The sequence below is a fragment of the Platichthys flesus genome, chromosome 2 (genome assembly GCF_949316205.1).
Source record: "Platichthys flesus chromosome 2, fPlaFle2.1, whole genome shotgun sequence".
In the NCBI taxonomy this organism is placed as follows: Eukaryota; Metazoa; Chordata; class Actinopteri; order Pleuronectiformes; family Pleuronectidae; genus Platichthys; species Platichthys flesus.
Window position 1 is genome coordinate 26,234,754 of NC_084946.1, and position 26,665 is coordinate 26,261,418.

The 26,665-nt window shown below is 43.1% G+C and overlaps 3 protein-coding genes across 11 annotated transcripts in view; 2 read left to right on the forward strand and 1 right to left on the reverse strand.

Moving 5' to 3' along the window:
- The first annotated feature begins 1,110 nt into the window (after positions 1-1,110).
- On the forward strand, positions 1,111-4,327 carry LOC133971540 (mucin-2-like). Its single transcript, XM_062408949.1, has 5 exons — positions 1,111-1,317; positions 1,771-2,115; positions 2,412-2,707; positions 2,920-3,047; positions 3,132-4,327. Exons 1-5 carry the CDS (start codon positions 1,200-1,202, stop codon positions 3,334-3,336), a joined length of 1,092 nt encoding a protein of 363 aa, XP_062264933.1. The 5' UTR covers positions 1,111-1,199; the 3' UTR covers positions 3,337-4,327.
- Position 4,328: 1 nt separating this feature from the next.
- Positions 4,329-16,734, reverse strand: dennd6aa (DENN/MADD domain containing 6Aa). The gene is made up of 19 exons (XM_062408917.1): positions 16,365-16,734; positions 15,218-15,256; positions 15,040-15,082; positions 13,736-13,848; positions 13,427-13,507; positions 13,090-13,195; positions 12,914-12,993; positions 12,418-12,477; positions 12,180-12,235; positions 11,768-11,890; positions 11,330-11,425; positions 11,081-11,175; positions 10,914-10,979; positions 9,797-9,861; positions 9,351-9,440; positions 8,985-9,148; positions 8,588-8,690; positions 7,449-7,523; positions 4,329-7,168 (listed from the first exon to the last, which is right to left on the reverse strand). The coding sequence occupies exons 1-19, from the start codon at positions 16,578-16,580 to the stop codon at positions 7,037-7,039; spliced, it is 1,803 nt and encodes a 600-aa protein (XP_062264901.1). The 5' UTR covers positions 16,581-16,734; the 3' UTR covers positions 4,329-7,036.
- Positions 16,735-21,797: 5,063 nt separating this feature from the next.
- The window catches only part of slmapa (sarcolemma associated protein a), a 43,379-nt gene continuing 38,511 nt past the window's right edge, over positions 21,798-26,665 (forward strand). For 6 of the 9 annotated variants that reach the window (XM_062408999.1, XM_062408991.1, XM_062409014.1 and 3 more), the window contains exon 1: positions 21,799-23,591. In XM_062408999.1, the coding sequence (XP_062264983.1) occupies positions 23,394-23,591 (198 nt within the window). In that variant the 5' untranslated portion in view covers positions 21,799-23,393. Of the gene's footprint in view, positions 23,592-26,665 lie in introns of all 9 variants that reach the window. The other 3 variants (XM_062409061.1, XM_062409039.1, XM_062409007.1) reach the window with 2 other exon arrangements.

Sequence of the window (26,665 nt, forward strand, 5' to 3'; positions counted from 1 at the left end):
TTCCAAAATAATTCAACTCTACCTCAGTGTAAAACCTTGGACACCTTAACACAACAAAATGCACAAAATACTTCCTGTTGACAACATCAGAAAGGTTTAGAGGATGAAGTATTTTGTACCACTTAACTTAAAGACTATCACATTGTCTACAAAACTGTACTGAGCTGTATATTAAGATGAAAAAAGTACACAACAGCAGTAACATTTTTTTCAAATTTGCACATTTGTTGTTTGGTGTAGTAGTCATCAAGAGCATGAACATACTGTTCATCAACCATTTGTTACAAACAGTTTAAGTGAGGTGATGACTGTCTTGATAAAATAGAAAATGCTAATCGTGAAAAACAAAACAAACCCTGAGCTCATAATACAGTGTTGTATATTCAGCTTAGAGATCTTTTGAGCTTAGTTATAAAACATAATGACATTTACATCTATGACGCCAGATGCTCAGACTTTTAAATACTATTCCAGATGTGTTCTGTTAGTTTCCTCTCTTCTCCGAACCTTCTCTGACCTGCTTATGGAATGGTAAAGGAAGGGATGTTCTTCAACAGGTCCTTAAATCTTAGGTACAACACATGCCAAATTTAGTCACGTTATCTCTAGTTTTTGGGTACCCCCCCCTCCCCCCCCCATAGGTTTATAAACAGGGGCTCGAACACAGCGACCTGGATCGTGCCTTTAGGGAGACAGGCTGCTGTCACTGTCGTTCACTCTCTGTTGTTACATGTGGTCAAAAGACGTAACAGAATTTGGCATCTAACGTGTAACCAAAAACTTTCCTTACCTGTGTTGACACCGCTGCACTTGAGATCATTGAGCACAGTTGCAGGTTCAGGCTGATGCAGCAGCCACCAGACTCCATGCAGATGAGCGCTTCAGGCAGGATGGAGCTGACGCCTTTTCCGGAGAAAACATAACTCAGAAAAAAAAAGAGCCTTTTTTTTTTTTTTTTATTCAGAAAAACAGAACTTATCTCAGAATATGCGACATTGAAAGTTTTTTCAAGTGAATACAAAAGGCTTCCGTACACACGAGAGGCTGGATCTCTGAAGTGTCAACACCTGAAGCAGGAAATAAGAGATAGAGAAGGGTGCAGCCTGTTCAGAGGGACAGTGACACACAGACAGACACACACAGACAGACACAGACATACACACACTGCAGTGCAGAGACCCTGCTGAGTGAGGAGGAGGATGAAGATGAAGATGAAGATGAAGCTGCCTTTTGTTTCTATTGTGATGGTTATGATGTCAGTGCCGGGTGTGACAACATTTATTCGAACCACCTCTACTACATGGACAACAGGTGCACGTACGTATACACACTAACACACACACACAGACACAAACACACACAGAGTCATGTCCCCATGAATTCAAAGGACATTATATAGACTTACATTAACTTCCTGGACAACATAACCATGATCATTTCATGTCTAACTATAACTGTCTCCTCACTCAGGAGGAAGTAAAAATGCACAAACACACACACACACACATACAAACACACACACATATACACAGATAACATTGAACCTTGACTCATTGTAATAAAAGTACAAACCTTCAGTGTCCCACACCCGCACAAAGGTTTTGATACTATAATATAATATATTATATTATATTCCTTTACCATCTATTGCCATTGACAAAAATATAATATACATGAGAACTCTAATAATGTTTCTGTGTTCTCTAACACTTCTTATGATAGAATGTGCAGAAAAAGATATTTGATGTTTCTTCCTCTTCATGTCTCCAGCTCGTCCTGTAGTAAATTTGAATGGGAAGATGTTCACCTTATCTTCTAATGGAGGAGGAATCACCTTCTATCCCGCCTCCTACAGCCCCCCCACCCCTAGGACTAAGACCACCACCACCACCAACCCTAGGACCACCACCACCACCCCTAGGACCACCACCACCCCTAAGACCACCACGACCACAACCACCCGTAGGACCACCACCACCCCTAGGACCACCACCCCCCCTAAGACCACCACCACCACCCCTAAGACCACCACCACCCCTAAGACCACCACCACCACCCCTAGGACCACCACCCAGTGGACCACCACCCCTAGGACCACGCCGCTTTCAACTACAGGTGACCGACAAAGTATAAAACCAGTCAGAGATGTCCATGTGGTATTTACTTAAAGGTGTAATATGAAACTTAAATCCATCAAAAAGATGATATATATATATATATATTATATGCTATATCTTGTTGAGTTGTGTTGTACTTACCTTATTCCAGATGTTATTATTCCAAGTTTCAAAATTAAGGACATGTGTCTTTTTTATATTCTATGCCTCCAGAGACCCGTTGTTACATAGAATGACAGATTGTGCTTTTAACTTGAATTTGTAAATCAACACTTCCTCATTTACATCCTGCAGGTTTGTCTGTGTGTCTGCGTTACCTCACTGACTATATGGAAACAAGAAACCCCCCACTCCTCAAACTCTTCCCATCCAGCTCAGACCCTGTGACTCTGAGAACCAGTTACAGTTCTCTCTACACACTGTCCTGGGGATATAAGACACCAACTTTCAGACCCAACATTCAATTCTGGCCTGGAGGTTTTCACCCGGACATATGGACCAGAGTCTGTGTCACCGTGGACAGTGCAAAGAATGTAGGGCAGGTGTTCAGTGGATCAAACATGAGCATCAGGAAGATACTGCCCCATCAGGTGAGACATGACCTCTGGGGGTCAAACTCTTTGTCTTCTTCGTGTCCGTCACTGTTTCTCATCCTGAGATATTTGTTTTCTTCGTCATCAACACACTCACTCGCTTGCGATGAATCCTGTGGAGGATCTGCTGCTGTGTATTAATCATCTTAAATCTTCATCACTGTCTCTAACATTATCTCCCTGCTGTGTGTGTGTGTGTGTGTGTTCAGCTTCCACAGGGAAACGATCCTGTGATCTATGTTCCAGGATTTGATGGTCAGTTGACAGACGTCCAGATGTGGGATTATCCTCTAAACTACAGAGAAATCATCCAATACATGAGGCCCAGCACCTACAGGTAAGAACACGTGTGTGTGTGTGTCTCAGTTTATGATTGATTTATGACTGTTCAGGTTCTAATATATTGTGTTTGTGTCTCTAGGCCGTCCCGTGGCTCTGTCCTCACTTGGTCCGACATCAGCTACTCTCTCGGTGGAAACGCTCTGTTGGAGGACACGTACGAGACGCAGGAGCAACAGCCAATCAGCAAAAGGGGGAGGGGCCGTGGCCTGAGGAGAGAGAAGAAGAGCAGGATGGTTTTTAAAGTGGAGGAGAGTAAGAAAAGAGAGGGAGGAGAGTTTCAGTGAAACATACAGAAGCAGATGGAGAGCAAGCTGCATCCTCTGTTCCTCATTTAATCATCCAATAACAACTCAGAATGAATCAATAATCATCCAATAATAACTCTGAATGAATCAATAATCATCCAATAATAACTCAGACTGAATCAATAATCATCATTTATCAATATCAAATCCAATGATTTGATACAATTATATTTACACAAACAGTACTGAATAGTCTCAGTAATACCCTGGATTCTATATATTCAGTTCATTAACACTAACACTTTGGATTTTTGTCACTTTTCCTGAAGTGAGGAACATATGGGACATATTTAGGGAACTGATATCTACTAGTACATGGGACATGTTTAGGGAACTGATATCTACGAGTATATGGGACATATTTAGGGAACTGATATCTACGAGTACATGGGACATATTTAGGGAACTGATATCTACTAGTACATGGGACATGTTTAGGGAACTGATATCTACGAGTTTATGGGACATATTTAGGGAACTGATATCTACTAGTACATGGGACATGTTTAGGGAACTGATATCTACGAGTTTATGGAACATATTTAGGGAACTGATATCTACTAGTACATGGGACATGTTTAGGGAACTGATATCTACGAGTATATGGGACATATTTAGGGAACTGATATCTACTAGTACATGGGACATGTTTAGGGAACTGATATCTACTAGTACATGGGACATGTTTAGGGAACTGATACCTACGAGTACATGGGACATATTTATGGAACTGATATCTACGAGTACATGGGACATATTTAGGGAACTGATATCTACGAGTACATGGGGCATATTTAGGGAACTGATATCTACGAGTACATGGGGCATATTTAGGGAACTGATATCAATGTGTGTGAAAGGTGCTGCAGCTAAATTGGATTCAAGGGAGCGACATCTTTGCGTTTGATTAATAAACATCAGCTGTGGGCATCATGTGAGCGTCAATAAAGATCAACCTCATCAACACGTCCTTCACGTCGTCATGTCTTTATTCAAGCTGTGGCATCGGGGCTTCAGTGAAGTGGTTGTGGCTTCAAACAGAAACAGTGTCATCAGATGTGTGTAGCTGTGTAAAAGCTTGTATCAGGCTACTTGCTGAACATCTTTTATTATGTTTCTGTAGTTCTACTGCTAAATGTAGTTTGATCCATATTGGATGCTTCCTCACGCTCCTTAACTTAACCTGTGGTTAAACTGTCCACGATCGATCCTTTCTGATAAGAGAGCATATAAGTGTTGGTCATTGACACCAATGAATAAAAGGACCTTATTGTCACTTATTAACAGCTGTGGACTTCAGCCGGAGGTTTTTTCGAGGGGAGTGAAACGATCGAATACATTCTCGTCGAGTCTGTTAGCAACAGATTCAAAATGTCAAAGTTTGTCAACAAATCAGAATTAAATAAACATATGAAGAAGTTCTCATTTATAACTCTGTATTTAGCAACACATCTGTTGTCATAGCAAAATAATTATGGTACATCCTCACATCAGGGCCAACATGTCACTTTACATTGTTATGTACAAAAGTCCTCTCCTCTACGGAGCATGACATCGAGGACAAACAGCCCTGCATGGAAAAGTTGATAAAAAGTTGTGTTATCGTTTCACAGATAGAAAAGTTACATGGTTTCCCAACATCCAGATGTCACAGGTTTTTCCAACCAGCTCATACTCTTGTCACTTTTCTTTACATTATCTGCTCGACAAAAAAACAAAAAAAAGAACCAAATATCAAACATGAGTTACATAGTGGCTTAAAAGAAAATGTCCCCCCAAACAAAACACCACCGCATGACGTAATCCATGACGAGGAGGGAGGTCAACTTTTCCACACGAGAGCTATTTTGAAACGCAGACGTCCACTTTCTCCACGTACAGACGTGTGCAGCCTCTTTCTACTATTTGAGAAATAAACTCTGCCATTAAGGCCTTTACACCGTGTGACCTGTGAAAGCGTTATTGCTGTCAATAGAATAAATCCTTTTGTTTTTTACTGTTAGGGGGAATATTCACATTTTGGCCCCTTCACTTCAAAATGTAAAAAAGGATTTAACCAGGTTATCTAAGACTCTATGTTAGTGTTAATAATAATAATTAAAAAAAAAAGCTTAATTGACCGAAAACACAAAAACTTCCCGTCAACCCAACAATCTTTTGAATTAATGTAAATTAAAGACTGGTTGTAGTTGAAGGGTTGGATTTTCTAGTGGTTTTATTAGAACTTAATATGTTTGTTGGGTTTATTTATTTACTCGACAGGAATCTAAATATAATCTGATTTAGTTTGTCAACGCATCTGTGTCGTTCCTTTGCTCAGGAAGAACTACACTCATGTCTGAAGGGAAGATATCCTGAGCGGTAAAGAGGTGAACTCTAGTGACTCCTCAGCAGAACCTATTTAATTCAGAGTGAGAATAAAGAATGAATGATAAGTTTTCTTTCAGACGCAGATTGAGACTCAGGCCTCGTTCAGACCTGGTGTCAACATCTGTCCTGGGAAACGATCACAGGTGGTGGAGGTGGAGAAAGAAAACGCTTTTCTTCAGAAACCCTTTGTCTCAGTCACAATTAACACTTCTCAAGTTTTGATAAATCCTCTATAGAGTTCATAACCACCTCAAACTTTTCATAATTCTGACTTGTGCCATAAGTCTGGTTTAATTCAACCTTTCTAACTTGAGTCTGGATTTTGTCCGACTTTAACTTAGTTGTTTTTTTAATCTTCATTCTTGGTAGAAACAGATTTTCAGCGTCCTGAAGACTTTCTTAAACTCGCACACAAAAAGAAGCCTTTTCCGACAGCAGTGACACAAACGTCAGAAATTAAATAGAATCAAAACCAAATCAAACTTTCTGAGACAGCGTCAACATGAATACAGGGAAGAGGATTTGCTCATTAGCACTTCAGATGAGAGACATGCACTGACGGTCGCTGGTGCCTAATGTTTGTGTGTTTGTTAGGATAACGTTTTAGTAAAATGTAATTATAAAGCACTGCTTGGCTCTGCTTGGTTCAGTTTGTTTGCATAAAAGTGTCAGAGTGTGTGTGTGTGTGAGTGTGAGTATGAGTGTGTGTGTGTTTGTGTGTGTGTGTGTGAAGTGAACACTGGTCCAGTCAGCGATGAAGTGCACTTCTTTTAAAAAACATATCTTTTTTTTAGAAATGGATTGAAAAAAACTCCAGAGTCAGTTCTGCCTGCAGCACTCCATCGTCAAGTTAAAAAAGTAAAAATTAAAAACGTCAACAGGTTAAAAACACTATGGGTCAAGGTCAGCGGGGGGGTCGTCTTCCTGCTTCCATGATGACAAATCCCGTGTCGGCTCAGATCCACTCAAGTTAATGTGTCACATTTGAAAAGAGCAAACACCCGATGAATTAGAAATGTGTCACTCGCTCTTTTCTTCACTTAATGTTTTCGTGATTTAAAAAACAAAAAAAATCCTCTTAATAAAACAGTAGCGGGGGGGGGGGGGGGGGTGGGGTGGGGGGTATAACTGAATTGAGTTGTATAAATTGGTAAAACAAAAATTCTATGTGCTTTCCATGTCGAACCCGAGCAGGGGGTCCTCAGTAAGAGTGCACGGGGGCCCATCTACCCGGGGCCACCAGGGAGGAGAATCGCTGTCCCCCCCCCCCCTCAAAGTGGCATTAGAGTTTCAGGCTGAGGGTCAAAGGTCAAGGAGTGGCCGGCTTGTGGAGAATGCCCTGCAGGTCCTCGGGTAAGGCCAGGATGACTGCGTCGATGTGGGCCTTCAGCTTGACCAGGGTCCCCGGGCGCACCGGGAGCTGCTCCCTCTCCGACTGATCCTGCAGCAGAGAGGCACGTTCAGCACTGTTTATGTGAATACAGTTTATTCAGGTTCCATTTAAGATCTTTTAAAGAACACACAGAAAACAACTTACAGCTAGGGTTAGATATCCTGGAAAAGTTAGTTACATTTTTAACTAACTAGACCCCCAGAAGCCCTGATTCATACCGTAGGAGGAGCATCAGCAGTACCAGTAGTGGTACAGGTGTTGGTAGCAGAGTTATTAGTCAGAGCAGTGTAAGTACCAGTCATCCCATAAGCAGTTAGTTTGTACTCACCAGTTTATCCTTCAGCTTCAGAACCAGATCAACCGTCTCCACCTCTGTGTGCTTCTGGACTCTCACCTGCAGATCCTTCAAAGAAAAGACGAGCGAGGGAGAGAGAGAGAGAGAGAGAGAGGTTGAGTTTTATTGCATCCGTCCTTCTTGGCTTTAAAGATAATGAACATGGATTCGGCTCGGCCAGTTGGATGGACTGGTTCGGTTTGCTCCACACAAACCTGCCTGACAGTTGATCCTTTGTATCTTCAGTGAGGTAAAGAAGCTCTGAGCGAATTTAAGGGCAAAAAATAACATACAATCTAAATGAAACGGTGATATGAGGTGAGTGGACATTATAAAGTGACGTCCTTCTACTCTGGAGAAACAAAAGATCCAACAGGTGGATCCTTCTCAGGCACAACTATCCGAGGAGTCATTGCCCCCTGGTGGCGATGCTAACAAGTTGCTAACAATGCAACGCTAAAGCCTGAAACATGCTTCTGCGTTTTCACGGGCCCGTAAGCGCAAGAGCCCTTCCGGGTCCCTTACGTGCTTATGTATCCCTCCTTAGGTGCTGACGGGTGTCGACCCCCTTTTCTAAAATTTACGGCAAAGTTCCGCAAGCTCACTCAGCCCGCAAGGCTGTGATTGGTCTGCTCTACATCCCTTCTGGAGCTGCATTTCCGGTTTCATGCCCCATAATACCGGCAGAAATCACGGAAGATTTAGAAGAACGAATATGGACCAAATAGAAGAGCACTTGGCAGAAGATATCCGATAGTATGATCACTTGTATAACCTGTCATTGACTGGCCGATTTGTCCGCCAGAAAAAGGCTACGAGGAGCCGCAGTGGCTATGTAAATAAACAATCGATGAAAAAGAAAGAAGGCGTCTCTAAGGTCGTCTCGACAAAAAGCATTACTCCGCCTAGTGTTCTGGCGCGGAATTACTTTGTAAGACGCGCAACGGTTGGGGAAGCATGAATGAAAACGAGTCTTGCGCCACAGCGGCGTGAAAAGACGCAGACGCAGTCGCAGAAGCATGTTTCAGGCTTAAGAGTGAGACGAGCTTGTGACGCAAATGGGAAATCCTCCGTAGACCACGTCCTCTGAGACCAGGCCCTGCCCTCCCTCCCTCCTCACCCCTCCTCCTCACCTCCTCACAAAGCGCCTCCAGGTGCAGCGCCTCCAGTTTCTGGGTCATCTCTCTCCTCCTGTTGCGGAACCAGCCGTCAAAGTTCGGAGACTTGAGGAAGTTTCTGCAACGCAAAACACACAGGAGTCCACGTGATGATCTGGAAACTGTGCGTTTCATTAATCATGTGACACAGTCAATATATAAAGAAGAATCCTTTTACAGTAGATCTAGAGACACACTTCCAGGAAAGTAAATGTTCCATAGATTATCAAAACTAGAGCCGGACAGATTTTTGGGGGGGCCAATAGTGATATCGATATTAGGGATTAAAAGTTCTGATAACAAACCCTCATGACAAAATCAGGCTCTAATTACAACTTGGTGTGTGTGTGTGGGGGTGTGTGTGTGTGAGAACCTGTAGAGTCCTATCCAGTCTCCTTTCAGTCTGGATGTGAGCTGAGGTCCAGCTTTCTCCAGTGTCTTCATGAAGTCCTGCTGGATGAACGGTCGGAGCTGAGGAGGACTCTTCCAGGGACTGATGGACTTCTGGAGAGGCATGAGACTGGCCACGTACCGCTCCTATCACACACACACACACACACGCACAACACACACACACATCATTACTTCAGCTCAAACCTGGCTGCTGCAGCACTGACAGAAAACACAATGAGGGGATCATAATTATAAGAAAAACCCGAAAACAAAACACAGTGTCGTAATGAATCAACACCTTCCTCCGAAACACAGAGAGATAAAAACAAGATTTAATTGTTGTTACCAGTGGAATGATGAAGCTCTGAGTCAGTTCTAGGAAGTAGCGTCGAAGAATTGCATTCTGGGCCGCTGAGGGTCTCTTTTGTTGAACGCCCTGAGAATCAAGAACAAAAAATGGTCGACACCTTCACGACTTCATCAGATGTCACCTCATCACAGATCCATCATGAGGGAATCAGTGTCAACAGATGAACACAAACATCAGTAGAGAAATGACTAGATATGTTTTTGGTAATTTAAATGTAGTCTCTTCATTTCATACACAATTACATCAGTAGTCCAACAGAGAGGAAATAATTATTTTTAAAGCAAAGTCATGTTCCACTTCTTCATATATCTGTGAGAAGTTAAGCCAAAAGATTTAACAAAAGCCACTTGGGCTGAAGAGCACGTCCTGTTTGATGAACGGGGAAACCCTGTGTTGGAAGTCGAGAGGAGACGTCGTCTTACCTTCTGAAGCTGTTTGATGATTTCTTCATCTTTGTTGAGATATGGCTTATACGCAGTGTACACACCTGCAAACACACAAACATCAGGAAACTAAAGCTGATCCATAGACTGTACATAACAATTACTGCCCTGCGGTTGTGTACAGGTTCACCGTGACCTTGGACCAACAAAACCCCCTCAGTTCGTACTCAAGTCAAACCGAAGACATTCCCTCAAAGGGTTCTTGACATATTGGATTCACAAAAATGGGAGGAACAGATTGACGGAGAACCCGAAGACATTATGGGGTGGTCTAGTGGCAGAAACTTGGACTATGGGCAGAGAAGGTCTCTGGTTCGACTCCACGGAGAGACAACAAAAGACGAACCTGGATTGATCTGTCCAAAAATCCAAGAGTCTCCCTACCCTGTCTAGTGCCCCTGAGCAAGGCACCTTACTCCCCTAAAATCTGCTCCCCGAGCGCCGTACATGGTTGCTCACTGCTCTGTGTGTCCTGCACCAGATGGGTTAAAAGCAGAGATTAAATTTCCCTACCTGCATGAGTGTGCCTTTGCATGTCTGTGCATGTGTTTGGGACTAATAAATGCATCTTAAGGTATATGGAGGTATGAATCCTGCATTCTCTCAAATGACCAGCAGAGGGCAACTCCACTGGTTTTGAAAGAAGTCAGATGATGACAAATTGACGCCGGTTTTATTAATAACGTCAGTAAACTTCTTCCTGTGGAGTTTATTGTCTCAATCTCTAGTTTCAAGTCTTTTTTCAATACAGCGATGATGCGAATGAACCAGGGCATGGATACAGTTTGATTGACAGCTGAGCAGGTGTGCTGTGAGTTCCAGTTCTTAGTCAGGCTCCACCCCCTGTTCCCTCAAATATGGTTCCTACTGCTTTCAAAAAACCAAGATGGCGCCAAACAAAATGCCAAATTCAGCTAGCAAACCAGTGGTTGACTCCACTGGTGGGTTTGACACTGGAGTTGCGCCCCCTGGTGGATAATCTGCTGCCTCACAAGAGTAAATGTGAGTTTGTGAGAGAGCCACTCGTCGGTCATGTGAAGTGCCACAAAGCTTTACCACATTATAACGACAAAGAGGAGAAGTTCGAAGCATTTACCAGGTTTAGAGTCCAGAGTTTTGAGGTTTTTCAGTTTCTTCACTTTCATCTGCTTGGCCATCTCACCTGAGGAGAACAGACAATGCCAGCGGCTGTCAGACGTGCGCTCAAGTCTGGACATTCTTCTGGAATGTTCTGGAGGGTTGCGTGCGAGAACGCAGATCTACCTGCTTGCTTCATGTCTCCGTTGCGGATGATGTGCGGCCAGTGCTGCAGCGTTTTAGCAAAAAAAGGATTGGTCACTCCTAGAATGACCGACGGCCTGTAGATGGAGAGAGAGAACACAGGTGACGCCCACAATCATCAGGTCAACACTGATAAATCGGACATTATATTTGTCTTCCTACAAATCTATTCATATAGTGCCTTGCTAAAGGGCAGCACGCTGGCCGCCGTGCTGGTTCATCTTTACTCACGGAGCCTGCGTCCGGGTGGTGTATTCTTTAAATTCACTGTCGTGGATGGTGAAGTACGGTCGGAAGTCGCTGCAGTAACGCAGGGGAGAGATACAGCTGCAGAGAGACACACACATCACACACATCAAAGTAAATGTTTGAAGCCTGATTGAGCAGCAGAGTTAAGCGCTTGTACTTTAAAATAGGAAAACACCATTTATGAAACAAATGGCAGATCAGACATATCTGCATGTATGTAACCAGTCAGTATCAATAGTTCACCAAGAAACTACAGAAACAGATTTTAAACACTGAATTTAAGATGTGAAACTAACTGGATCAGAGACACGACAGTTGCATTTCAAGTCATTTTAATTCGTCTCCAGAGTTTAAAAGACACAACCTCAGAATACGAATTGAAAAGCAGCTGCTGGCAGAGACCCGTGTCAATCAACTCACCTGACCAGTGCCAGGACAGTATCTGATGACTCTGCTGGCGACGGCGCCATCACGACCAGTGCCTCCCCCAACAACACCAACTCCCACAGCATCTGGATGTGGAAGAAGACCGGGGAGAAACACCTGGAGAGAGATTATGAAAATACATTATAAAAAACGTAACATGTTTAGAGCTTGTATATGGGACAACTTAGTTTCCTGCCAAAAGGGTTCGATAATGATCTCAGAGATGGTCTTTATTTTGTCCAATATATTAGTTCTGGGAGATATTCTCTAAGGCAACTGGTGTCCGGAGGTAAACAACCCTCCCAGTCCAGACTGTGCCTGCTACTGCTGCAGTGCTGACTTTGAACAGCAGGTGGGGACAGGACACGCATGTGAACTGTGAAGACCAACACTTGGACCTTCTCACCTGAAGAGGTCCACTTCATGGATGGTTGGGAGCACGATGGACACCAGACTGTCACTCTGAAAAAACAACACACTCCATCTCAGCTGCGATAATCACATGTTCAGTGTAAACTCACACACTTCAGTCACAAAATACACAAAGTTGGAAGAAACAACTTCTTCACTTAGAAGTGAAAAATGAGAAACAGTGAAAAAATCTTAAAGAAAATGTGTGTTTGTGCATTTGTGTGTGTGATCACCTGGGAGGACTGGACCAGCTGGGAGGTTCCTGGTTTGTCGTAACATGTCGGGATACGAACCTGCAGCAACACAAAGATCCGACACAGCCACAGTTCAGATGCTCATCACAAACCGGTTTAACACAGACCACTAAATATTCACCTGTTTGTTTCAATCAAAGATCGTACTGTAATCAACGTGCCACCGCCAGTGACCTCCGCCAAGGTGGTTGGGTCTACTTTCACCACGGTTTGTATTTCAGCAGGATTCCGTAAAAAAATAAACATTTTCCCAGGGAATAATTATGAATCAAAGATATCTGGAGCATCTTCAGAGGACTGATACCCGTGAGTGAGTGCAGCGTGATTGAAGTGAGGGCGACATTTGGGCCGTGATGTACAAACCATATGAAGTGTTGTGGAGTAATGTTTTGTGTCCCCTGTGCTTCACGAGCTGCTACAGATGAAGCTTACTGGTGTCCATCTATTGAGTGTGTGTGTGTGTGTGTGTGTGTACCTTGATGACCACTCCCATAATGGGCAGCGTTAGAATCCGTCCGGGATGGGGTGTAGGCCAGCGGTCTATGTCATTACAAGCTGTGGATCAAACACATGGAACATTATCAATCAGAATCAGAATCTGAACCCCCCCCCACCGAAAGCAGATAAGTAGAAATTGTGCATTGGACTGACCGGCCTCCAGACAGGGCTCCTGCTTCTCAAAGTATTCCGGAGCCATGATCTTTAACAGCGAGTGGAAGAAGGTCACATAGGGCAGCTTGCTGATCAGGACCAGGGACTGGTGGAGAGAAGTGGACAGATACAGAGATTACAACTCAATCAATCACCTGAGGTCAGTAAAGTGGAATATACCTGCTGTGACAACAACAGGGGGAAAGTGTGACGAGATGTTGTTACCCTCTGAACTAATAACGAACAACTAACTGACTGGTTTGACTGGTGGTTTTCAGGTTTTCTAATCCCATGCTGATGGATCTGAACTGCAGAGACTCCACAGATTGACACTGACCTTCTGGAAGTATCCTCTCTTCAGGGACTTGTCTCGCACCTGACGGAAATACACGTAGCCGTAGTAATGGCCCTGTTCCCTCTGCAACACACACACACACACACACACACAAACAAACACACACACAGACACACACACACAGCGTTTAAAATAACTGCATCATGTATGTCAGGTGTCAGCAATTAATTTAGATTGTGTCACAGTGTTATTTTCCAGCAGTGTTCTGTGAGCGGACAAACATTGTGTATTTTTTCTGTTGTTTACTCGACTGTAAATCTCAAGTATGACAGCTTGTGTGTATTTCCCGACCTTCAGACAAGGCGGTGCGTCCCGGTCTGTGGTTTCCAGGAAGCAGCTGAGTGATGACTTCCTGTTTGAACCCTGACGGAAGCGGAAGCAGAACTGGGTGTCCCCAAGGCAACCTGGAAACGCAGCAGAGACAAACACACTGTCAAACTTCACTACACAAAAGCAACACAACGAACGTTCCATATCAAATTCTAGTGATTTAATCGGCAATCTATAAATCGTTCCTTTATATTTATTAATTTCTACATTGTCCATGATCGACACCTCTGTAAAGTAAGTTGTAGAAAGATGGGTTTGACATTTTGACTCGATACAGATGCATTTCTCTTTCATGTCGAGTGGCTCGTCCTGATTTCATGAGAAACAGGAAGAGGAATAAAAGTGGAAGCAGGAAGTCGACGATGAGTCATCAACTGGCCTTTAACCTCCGGTGACCTCTGCGCATCCTCAAGCAGAAATGCCAGAGGAAAGTGAGAGGGAGACAAATATATAAATGGTTCTGAGCCAGGAATCCATTAGAGAATATATGTTGTCATCACATAAGAAATATGAACTGTTGTCATATTTTCCCAGACCTCCAGGTGTCTGATTGGTTGATCGAGTGCCTGAGAAGAGTTTCATGGATTACACCTTTGTTTTCATTTTGCATCTGCAGATTCCTACCTGCTCCAAAGAAGGCTATGCCCCCCCCCCCCCCCGGTCTGTGTATACAAGCATAACGTTATATAAATAGCAGCCCTATAGGCCCTGTGTCCTGATTCTGTCTCCACCCTGAGGGCAGCAGGTTTTTCATGTTTACCACCTGATAAGTCACAGTCAACAAAACGCAGCTGCAGGAAAACACACACACTAGATTCACATGCACAACTCCAGAGAGACGATTGAGGACGAGTGAGTGTACAAACCAGTCCGTGCGCCAATCTACCTTCAGACTAGTGTTACATTCATTAGAAGCATGCTAATTAATGCTTTGTCCTTTATATAGCAGCCGACGTCTCGCTGCTTCATCGAGCGAGGCGGTCAGGACAATGTTTTTAGAACTATTGCCATCAGACCTGGTAAGACAACATGTTGTATGGACTACTTCTTATCATATATATGAATATCTTATCACTATAAATGAAAAGCATTGGAGGCATGATACCCTGCGCCTAGACTGTATATTCCCCTATAAGGCAACGCTAACATTTAATGTTGAAATAAAGCAATTTCTTAATGACGGCATGATGATAATCAGCTCCCACAAACACCTGTAAGAATTCAGACGTCAAAGAAGAGTTCCAAAGGCTGAAACAGGAACTCACCTGAGTTTGAGTCGGGGAAGGAAAGGTAGCAGATACTTGTTTTCTGAAAGAAAGCAGCGACAAAATTAGTCCTTTTCATCCCCTCATCTCAGGTTGATGCACTCAACCTACAGATCTTGTAGGATTCAGTGAACGTAGTAAAGTCAAACCCAGTTTTGAACAAGTCAGTTTAACTCACCTCCTTCTCAGACAGTTTGGAATGATGAGGATAAATGACCTGGAACACAGAGGAACAGAGTTACCACACAACACCAGCTCATCAAGCCACAACATTCAGACTTCACATACATTTTCAGTGTCATGATTATATGTAATTTATGTCAAGTCATTTATTTATACAGAACCAAAACTGTCATGTTCTAGAAGTTCTAATGTTTGTTTATATTGTAAATAACAATATGAGCTAATGATAGAGTTTATAGCCGTTCACACACACATTCACACAGTGCATCTATGGGCACCACTTTGTCTATGAGGGGCAATTCAGGGTTTAGTATCTTGCCCAAGGACACTTCAGTATGCAGATGGGGAGGACGGAGATTGAACCGCCGACCTTCTGGTTAGAGGACGACCGCTCTACCCCCTCACTGAGGTGTCATAAAATGTCCCTTTTATAGTTCTTAATGTTTGATTGTATTTCTCACTTGTTTGTTCGATTCCCCTTTTGCTGCAGCAACACGTTGGCTTCCCCCACAGTGCGACTGATAGGAGAACACCTGATCTGGTAAGTGGATAAAGTGAAGCAGCTGGAACCTCCGAGAGTTTAAAGACAGCTCGTTGTGTGTCACCTTGTTAACCACAGGCAGTGTGTTATTAAGGAGGTTACCGCACAATGTCTGCATTCACACATCACGTGAGAACAACAGGTGTTTGTTTGTTTGTCATTGAAGAGGAAGTGCACCAGTTCAAATACCAAAGTTTAGGTCACATGGTCACTTTAACTGTCTCATATTTACTTTTTATGTCGTTATTTGATTTGTGGTCATGGATGAATCCAATGGAGAGAAAACTCACCAGTTCAAATCCCAAAGTTTAAGACCTCAGTGAGTTTAGTGTGTGTGTGTGTGTGTGTGTGTGTGTGTCTGGGTCAAATCAGTAAAGGTGATGTTGTGGCTGCTGTTAAAAGAATAACTCCAGGAATGGAAACACACACACACACCCAAACAAACACACTTCTTAAACAATGTCGTAGCATTCGTGTGTCTCCGTCTTTGTTTTCAGCCAAAGACTAAAACAACAACACACAGCTGCCTGAGACGTTCGTCCGGTGTCGTCCAGGAACTAGTCTGAGCCGAGGACAACCGCTAACTTGGACGTGTCCTCACCTCCACCGCCTGCCCCAGCTCCAGGTCGAAGCCCACCACGCAGATGCAGTGCAGCCAGGTGGAGAAGCGGTCCCACGGCAGGAGGAGCGTCTGCCCCGGCTCCTCGTCCCCTCCGGGCCCAGGGGGCAGCGTTATCTCCTCGGCCGGGGAGATGCCACTAGCGTCCTCCGGCTCCTCGACTTGCTCCCCCAGCTCCTCCGGGCCTTGCAAAGCCATGGCGCGGGCCCGACACGGACGTGCAGACGCTCCGGGTTAAGTGAACGATTTTACGGGTGATTGCGGTTCCTGTCCCCGCGGGAAACGACAGAAGAAGCGGACACAAGCTGCAGCCTCTCGGCTACAAGTTAGCATCGGGTTAGCATAGCAGAAGTAGCGTACCTACGTGCTGACGTCACGGGGATGAACGAGCGACGTCAGCGCGTAAGGTCGTCCCTGATGAGTCAGCCGAGTCTGAGTGAAGCTGGAGACAGAGAAGTGATGAATGAACAAAGCTAATACTCATGTACGTTAAAATTATGATATTTAATCAGATAAAAAGTTTTACTGTGAATATTAGGAACCTTTAAGTTTTGTATTTACTTTTAATTTCATTCCTACGGTTTACTAAATCATATATTTACTTTATTGTCATTATTATGATGTATTAAGTCACATATTTACCTTTAATGCGATTATTATGAACCATTAAGTCTCACATTTACTTCAACTATCATTACTATGATATATTGAATCATATATTTACTTTTACTGTCAATATTAGGAACCATTAAGTCTCATATTTACTTTTAATGTCATTATTATGATATATTAAGTCATATATTTACCTTCAATGCGATTATTATGAAACATTAGGTCTCACATTTACTTTAACTGTCATTACTATATATCCTAATGTCAATATTAGGATATATTAAGTCACATATTCACTTAAACTGTCATTTTTATGCTATAATTTTGTATCTGTATCTCATCTTTGAATTATCCCCATTTATAAAGTTATTTGGAATTTGTACTTAGTCCATTCTGCTGGATCTGTTTTCTCTCTCATCATCAACTTTGAGTAAAACTTTCAACACTAAATTAATTACTTTTTTTTAATTGCAGCCCAGCTCTTCGTCTGAGTCAGGAACAAGGCAGTAAATCAGCTTTATCTAAATCCATTAACAGGTCCATTACTGAGCAAGCAGATGGATGAAACAGAGTGGGGGTGCTCACAGACAGCAGGGGTTCACCCACTGTTTACCCAAGTTGTGACACAAATCCACCTTATTATAGATAAGCAGATAAAAAAGAAACACTGCTCACGTCCCCTGAGTGTAGAAATCCATCACATCTATTCATCAAATTTATACATGGAACACTTATAAAATTGTTTCAAAACTACTACTAAACTTATTCCATATATTAAATTCTCTTGTTTTCTTTTAATTATTTCTATTTTTGTTATGCTTTAATACCATGGTCTCAAAGAAAAAAATATTTAATTCGAGCTGAAATGATTACACATTACAGAACAAAGAGTAAATGTAAATAAAATAATTTATGCAGAAATCAACACATACTAAACAAATAAACATGGACACGATTCTAACCTCAGCTGGAGTTTGCCATTTGTCTTTGGAAAAGAAGATTCCCATTCTTTTGTAAGCAGCTTTAGAACTTTTCATCAGATTGACTTTAATGTAGTGAAACATTCACTACAAAATGATTAAATAAAAATGAAATCCAATGAAGTCAAATTTTCCATTTAACCCAATAAAGACTTGATACCTTTTATGCTGAACCAATAATAGTGAAATACAATCCAGGTGAACTGCAAAGTCAACTGCAGCATCTTATGGAATTACTGAAAAGTGTTAATTCGGTCAAACTGGGCTAAGAAGCTCAACACAGTATGATGTTGTTAAATCTTAAATAATAGTCAGATTGTTAGCGCGGTGACAGCTGGTCCCTGGTTGGATCTGTGCTAGGAATGAGCCGGGCTGCAGGGACTATCGGACCAGGAACTATATATAGGCCTGCTCACCATTATTGGCACCCCTTCATTTTTTGCAGAACCTGTCCAATATCTTCAGAAATAAATGGAAATGTACCAAATTGATATCATCAGGATCTTTTAATCGGAGGTCCAAAGTAATTTAACAAAAGAAATTAGTTTTTTCAACTTGCATATTGTAATTCAAAGAAGAATCTGAAAAAAACATCATGTGCAGCAATAACGGCATCATCTTTAATATTTGGTTGCACACCCTTTGGCAGTGATGACATCCTCCAAACATTTCTTGTAGCCATCTATAAGCTTCCTGCTCTTCTCTGGTATTTTCTCCGACTCTTCCTTTGCAATTTGTTCAAGCTCTTGAATGTCTGCAGGGTTCTTTTCCCCAATAGCAGATATCCGCTCACCCCAAAGATTTTCAATCGGATTGAGATCAGGACTCATTGCTGGCCATTTTAAACAGTCCATTTTTTCCTCTTCAACCATTCCTGCCCGCTTGTGGATGTGTGCTTTGGGTCTTTGTCTTGCTGGAAGACGTATGATCTTCAACTCAAACCAAGTTTTCTTACACTGGATCGGACATTTCGCGTTGGGATACCAAGGTCTTTGGAGATGGCCTTATACCCACGTTGGAGGTCTTGTGTATGCTAATCATAGCCCTTCGGACATCCTTGTCTTCACCACTTTGACAAATGAACAGGGAATAACAGGTGGCTTTTTAAAACACGGAAGTCATCATTCATTGGCTAATTCATGTCTCATGGGCACAGACAATTTATCACAGGTGATTCTCATTTGTGATTTACCACAGTCGAGTCATAATGTGTTTCCATACTGATTTGAAGGAAAGGGTGCCAATATCAGTGACACAGTAAGCTTTAAGTTGTTCTATCGCCCCCCCCCCCCATTGTTTATTGTTTTAAATAGTTTTTTATCATTTGCTCTTTTGTATCAAACACAAATTCGCTTTAGAAAAAAGTTGTTTCACTTGATTCATGTTTTTCAGGAGATATTCCTAATTATGTACTTAAACTTCTTGGGTGTCAATAATGGTGAGCAGGACTGCACCATGAATATGTCCACCTGACCTTCACCTGAACCCTTTTGAGTAAAACCATGTGACTTTGTGATCCTGATAGAAAACCTGACATATCATAAGACAGCACAGGCCTGGTGTGATTGATCCTGACAGTCTGAGTTCGTCCCTCAGTCCTTGTCTCGTCCTTCACTCTGGTATATTTGGATCAGGCTGATAATCAGTTTGATCCTGAAGTGAAGCCTGCTTCAACCTGCAAGCTTCTCATTCCTGCAGGACCACATGGGAAAAGCCCTGCACACGGCACATCGAGAGATCCACTTCAATTGTGGGAACAGTTTCTGAATGGGGGTGCTACAGAAACCATCTGAATCCTGAAACTTCCTTTTGTGTAAAAACAGTATCATGAGGTGCAGTTGTTGCCTCCGCCAAGGGGTTATGTTTTCACCCCTGTCCGCTTGTTTCAAAGTAAGATTACACAAAAACAGCAGCCATAGGGTATATTTACATATAATTGTAAACATATTTAGAGGACAACATATAAGCAAAAATGTTCAAACATGAACAAAATTTAAAAAAATGTTTAATCATGAATGATTTCAGGTGCAGCTCTGTTTTTTCCTCCCCTACTTTATTATTCTATTGTCTGGTGCAGCATTGATTTGGTCTCAGCTGTCAGTCCACTGGAACATGGGGGGGGGGGGTCTTTTTCTGGAGTCATAAGCAGAATATGATCTCCTCACACGTCACCCAACCCCACCCTGCTGTCCCAGTCCATAAAGCAAGTCACCTGCATACAAAATGAACTGATCTTTCATTCTGAGCTCAATGCACTGTGGGTTAAAGTCATGGTTTCAGTGGTGTATGAACAGTAATTTTAATTATTTATCCGTAGAGTCCAAATACCACGTTTTAATCTAAAACATTCCCTGTTTAGATCTATTGCTAAATGCATAGTTTACTGTGGAACTCAATTTGCTACAGGAAAAGACCCCCCCCCCCCCCCCCCCCCCCAGATAAGATCATTTGACTGACATACAATGAAAATAAACAGGGTAAAAGATATTAGGTTAAAATGTTGACTTATAAAATCAAAACTATGAGTCACAACTTTAAGAAGGCCTAGATGAGCTACTGCCCTAATTTCATCAGGAAACACCCTCAGGTGTTTTAGCTGAATCATTTCTGTTTGAAATTTGCACCATTGAACTACAATGACAACAACATCCATACAACTCCATCTTGTATTCTTGTCTTCTATAGATTTCATTTTATGCTTGTATGTTGTAAAGTTTGTTTTATTGATTGCGGTGTGTTATTAATTAAACGATCTTAGAATGGGTCGAATTATTCCATCATTAGAGAACTATCAGGCTGCAACTAAAGACTGTTTGAAGTATTTCTAATATCTCTCATACCTCTGCCAAGGAGATTATGTTTTGCTTGACAATGTGTATTGTGTGACATTTACAGACAATAATGTTATTTAATTATTTGTAATTTAGATTTATATTAAAAAATATAATAGTTTGTTTTAGCTAATATAATTGGAGGCCACTTGGTAACAATGTAGGAAGATGAGGAGATTATCCTAATTCAACTTTGTAGATGGAGGACAGCAACAGATCATTATCGATGTTTGCTTTGATTCACAGGTACTTTCTTTTCTTTAATAATGTATTGATTCCTTAGGGTATGAAATGTAAGGAAATAGTGGGAAAATGTCCTCATTAGTCCACGAAATGAAAACAATATTCAAATTGCCATTTTTCCCTGACCAAGGTCACAACCCTGAGGATGTTGACATGACATAAACTATCAAGATTCAAGAATTTGTATTGTTATTCCCGAAACATGAGGTAAATCAGAATTAACAAAACTAAGTACTGAGGTCCCGGTAAAAAGCAATGAAATAGAAACGCTAGAATCTAAACAATAAGCAGAAGCAGCAAATTAATACAATGAAATAAAAAGTATAGAATCACAAAAATTGAACTAAGATAAAAAAAGAAGCTATATATTATAATTTGGCTTTAGGTTTATAAAAGTGTAGGGGCTTTTTTTAACAATTTCAAGTTTCAAATGTGAAATATGCATCTGTCTGTGCAATTTCATTCACTGTCAATATCCTCACACTGCATACATATTAATGTTCCTTACACTTACTTGCTGCTGTAACACTGTGAATTCCCCCCTTGTTGAACTAATACAGGATTTCCTATCTTATAACATTTTGCACAGGGGCCCTCAGGGTGATTCTAACTTATGATTTATTTGTTTACCACTTTTATTATTATCATAACAACACAGTAGAACCGAAGCCCCCCCCCCCCCAGCTATAAAGTGTAGTGATGTAAGCAGCGAGTGGAAGTGAGCGGGGCCGTGAACGCACCACGCCTGTCTGCTGCTCTCTAGTTACACTATGGCGGCCCGGACTTGCGGAGGAGGACAACTTCTTTCAGAATCCTCCCAGAAAACTGTAGCAAGGCGACGGGTTTAATCCCGAACCGCCCCGGGACTGAGGTAGACGACGGCTCGACGTGTGGCTCGAACCAGGCTTTTTGTCCGCCCCCACCCCCCGTCCTGGATGCTTGTCGCGGCGGCTGTGATGCGTGAGGAGCCGCAGCGGAGAAACTCCCCTGATTTTTCCGCGTCTGCTTCTGCCCCCCGACTGTCAGTTAGCCGGCTAGCTGCGCGCTAACTCACCCGCTCCGCGCTAACGGTCGTAGTAGCCACACACCACGGGGCTATCGCGCGCGTTTCACCCGCCCGGGGAGACGGGGATGGCATTGCGCCTCCAGCCGGCCAGCGAACCGCTCGAGACGGGAGAGGAGAACGCGTTCGAGGACCCGGACGATAAGTTTGTCAGCAGTCATTAGCCTAGCATAGCCTAGCCTAGCTCGCCTAGTACACCGACAGGTAACCGTTGGCCGGCCGCTAGCGCTTCGCCTGTCCACTAGCGAGCTAGCCAATTAGCATTTCTGTGGAACCTGCTAATCCCCGGTTCATCCCGGCTCTGCACCACCTGATTCAGGCCGAGACTTAGCCAGTGTGTGTGTCCGTCGGTGAAGCGCTTATTGACACGCTACTGTTTAAAAACAAGTGGTTGTGTTGACTGTTGCAAGTCCTTTGCTAGGTGTGTGTGTGTGTGTGTGTGCTAGCGGTCTTCTAGGTGTTCTCTAGGAGGGAGTGGTAACCGTCGGGTAGCTAGCTAAGAGCCCCTGGATCCGGGTCATGCCAGGCTGTACACGAGGACCACTCCACGGATGACACTTCACTGACGTGTGCGAGCCGATCCCCGTGCGGCTCGTCGGGGTGTGAGAGCTCCTCGTTAGCCTGCTGCAAGACGAGACTCGACCCAGCTCGAAAGCGCGCCCTACTCTACCCCCCCTGCTACTGACAGACACCAGGGTTAGTTTACGGCACTGATTGGGCTTTGGAGTCGGTAGTGTCCATTAAGTGGTGGGAAGCTGCTGCTGCTGCTGTCTCTGGAGGGGGACCGCAGACCCGAGTCCGTGGCGGCCCCACCGGCTTCCGTCTCCTGCCCCAGTGCTGGAGGAGTTTGATGGACGTGGAAGGCTGTTGGCCAGACTGTCAGTGCTATACTCAGTCATGTATGTCTTGACACATGGCACCCTGGTCTGTACATAGTGCCTGCTGTCGGACTTAAGTGTCGTTATGTAGCTTTGGTGGACAGTGAGTGAAGGGAATGTCTTGTCTCTTTTATACCTGTTGGTCTGTTTTTTATTTTCACTTTTCCCAAACACACACGAGCGCCGTTGCAAACCGTGGGAAAGCAGTACAGCCCGGCCCGTGCACAGGGGACAATGTCTATTAGCGAGTGCCTGGAAGCTTAAAGGACTAACAGCTCTGCCTACACACAGAGCCACGTATATTGTAGATTATTCTTTGGGGATTGCAACACAAGCCTGCCACTCTGGATCAAGAAAACGGGTCCCTCGTGTCCGGTTGGAGTAACACTCTTAAGCCAAAGTCAATGCCTTCGGCGCTGGCCGTGTTCACCTGCCGACCCAACTCGCATCCATTCCAGGAGCGGCATGTGTACCTGGAGGAGCCCGTCAAGATCGGCAGGTCGGTGGCTCGGTGTCGACCGGCCCAGAACAATGCCACCTTCGACTGCAAGGTGCTGTCCAGGAATCATGCCCTGGTTTGGTTCGACCACAAAACCGGCAAGGTAAGAGGAGAGGATGACGACGAGCTGACTTTGAATACTGTTGTTTCCCCACAGGTTGGACTTTCAAGGTGAACCAGGTGGAAAGCTACACACAGTTTTACCACTAGAAATGTTTTGTCTTTCAATGAAAAGTCAGAATCCAGCACTCCAAGATTCTCCAATAGAAAATCCTTTATATCTGCTTCATGCACTAATCTCTAGAAATGATCCTGAGTGGCTGTGTGTGTGAACGTGTGTTACTTCCTGCCTCCTGCATGCTGCTCCACCCCTTACCTTACGCTCCTGTAGTGAACTCGTCTGACCAGAGAATCTTCCAGCTGCATTCATTTTGAAAGTCAAACTCTGAACAAAAGTCTGGACACCATTGTGTGGTCATTTTCTCAGGGAGTTGATGTCTGAAAGCAGCTTATGACGCCTCTCAGACTTCACAACAACCACCTGTTGACCACCAGGGCTGTCCCAAGCACAGACCTGCTCTTTTACACGATTACACCATGGAGCAAAACTTTCTCCTGAGTGTGATCTCTGGTCAGACCTGAACAGTTTCACTTAGTGTGTTCACAATATCCTCGTTTTTAAAGGAAAATTTCAATCTGTTGCTTTCTCTACATATATCCAACAGTACTGGGGGAAAGAAGCACGTAATCCCAGTTGAGCACAGGAAATGTGTCTAAAACTCGAGGGACCGTGTGTAGAAAGGCGCAGATGCTGTTCCTCAAGCTAGAAAAGCTGAGCTAGCGCAGAGGAAATAAAGTCGGGATCAGTTCTGGATTTATGTTGCACCTCGGCCAAAACATCTATCCTACATGGGCACAGTGTTCCAAAATCCTTTCCAATTAACAAGCAACACACAAATCATGTGACATCCAAGTACAAACACGAAACGTGTCACCGTAAACAGAAACGGTCAATATCTGTAGCTCTTCACAACTTGTTTAGGTTACGACCCCGGCCCTTGTTTTCTGTTTCCACTGTACTTTAACAACCTTAAAGGTTAGGATGCATGTCCTAATACATACGAGCAGTTCTACAACCAGCTTGTGTCTGTTAGGGGCATTTCCTTAAAAGATTAACTTAAATTTCACTGTTTGATATTCGTCTAACTTGACCTGTCATCTTCATTTGACTAATGACTTGAAGACAAAGAACACTTCTATTTTGTCATAGAATCATTTTCCAGACAGATGCATAGTTCTGTACTCGAGATGAAACATCATGATTATAGCGTTCAAACTTATAATGGATTAGAAATCTAAAAGTATTGACACATACACTGAAACATCTTTATTTTTACTATTTGTGTTATTATCTCTCCCACACACACTATACTCACACACCGGGACATAAGCAGCATCCACATGCACAGACAGCCAACATCTGACATGACTACAGACGAGTCTTGTATTAGAGTCAGTAGTGTTTCTCCTGCTGGAACATTTTTAAACAACCAAATAGAAGTTTGTCAGAGTATAATTGAAAAAATACTGTTGGTTGGTGACCTAACTACAGCTTGTGTTTGATGTGCCAAACTGGTAAACAACAGCACAACATCATGCTCTGTGCTGCGTCTGTACAGGAATAAAAGCTTCAGTTTAGATTATTGACCAGACATTGCCCCCCCATTCCAAAGTCCCCACATCATGCACTGAGCTAAAAGTTAACTCGCTTTGCATTCAACCTGTTGCCCCGGTCACAGCTACTTGCTTTTTGCGTGATCTGCAAAACCAGACATTCAACTGCACCTCAGACTTAGTCCTCGTAGATTGGCTGAAAAGTGTCTGCAGCACTGTCACCGCCTTCTACCACGTTCTCATCGATGCACAACACACCCACCTCTTGAGCTTGGCAGAATTTATCATCACAAAATAATTGAGAACCGGAAAGAATGAGGTAACGTTTCATACCAAATCAGGATTTAAACAAAATACAGAGCATGTTTCCATTGACTTAATTCCTGACTGGGAAATCAAACTGTTATTTAATTAAATAGATCTAAATGCTGAAGAAGGCACATCAGGCTGTAGCATCTGACTGTAGTTTCACTGTAGAACAGGTTGAACAGGCTTAGACAGCCGCACACTAGCCCGCTGTGTGGTATGCAGTGTGTGTGTCTGTGCATGTGTGAGGTCACAGCATAAGCTATTTATAATGACATCATTGGCGTCATCCTTTCCTCTCTTCAGGGATAAATGGACACACACGTGGCTTGACCAACATGCACACACCAACACACATTTATTGGCACTTATGATCCACCAGTGTTTTGAACTGGATTAAAGAGGATCAACGATTGCTATTTTTGATGGCTGTGCTGGTTCTTCTTTGAACTGATTAGCTTAGTCAGTGTACTCTCAGTTGAACGACTCCGGTCACTGACTGGCTCTGAATGTGTGTCAGTGGTGAATGATTCACAATAGGCACTGTATGCTCCTTCACTCAGTTTAGTTAAGCCTCTTCTAACGTGCACATTTCACTGTCAAATTGTTGTGAATTTAAAGCCACATAGATTATGGTCACGATTTGTGTTCAGAGTTAAAAAATTGGAATACAGGGCAAGTCCATACAAATACATACACTGCATTTAAACTACAACTCTAAACAGGAGTCATTCTGACACACACACACACACAATTCAAACACAAAGACCTGTGTTGCCTAACCAATACCTCAGGAGTTCCTCTTGCAGTACGATTTGCATCACGTGAGTCTGCAGTTTGAATTTGGTCTAAACCAACCAACAGTTTCACTCTGCGCAGGTATAGTTGTGAAAAAGGACTTTCCTCTAAGTTTGTCACTGTGCTGCTGAGAGGAATTACCCCCAACCCCAAGTAACAAAAAGTAGAACAATATCAGATTGAATTGTAAACTGCACATGACACTGCATTTCTGATGGCGTTGATGCTTAAAAGGTTGAAACTTATCACCTCCATCTTGACAGAAAAGGGCGCACTGGAGTGCAACAGGTGGGATTCTTCCCGTCCTGTGATTGATGAACCAATCAGTCGGCTCAGTGATCCAGCAGATTGCTCGGTTATTGATGGTATTCTGTACAACAGAGCACGCTATGGTTCTGC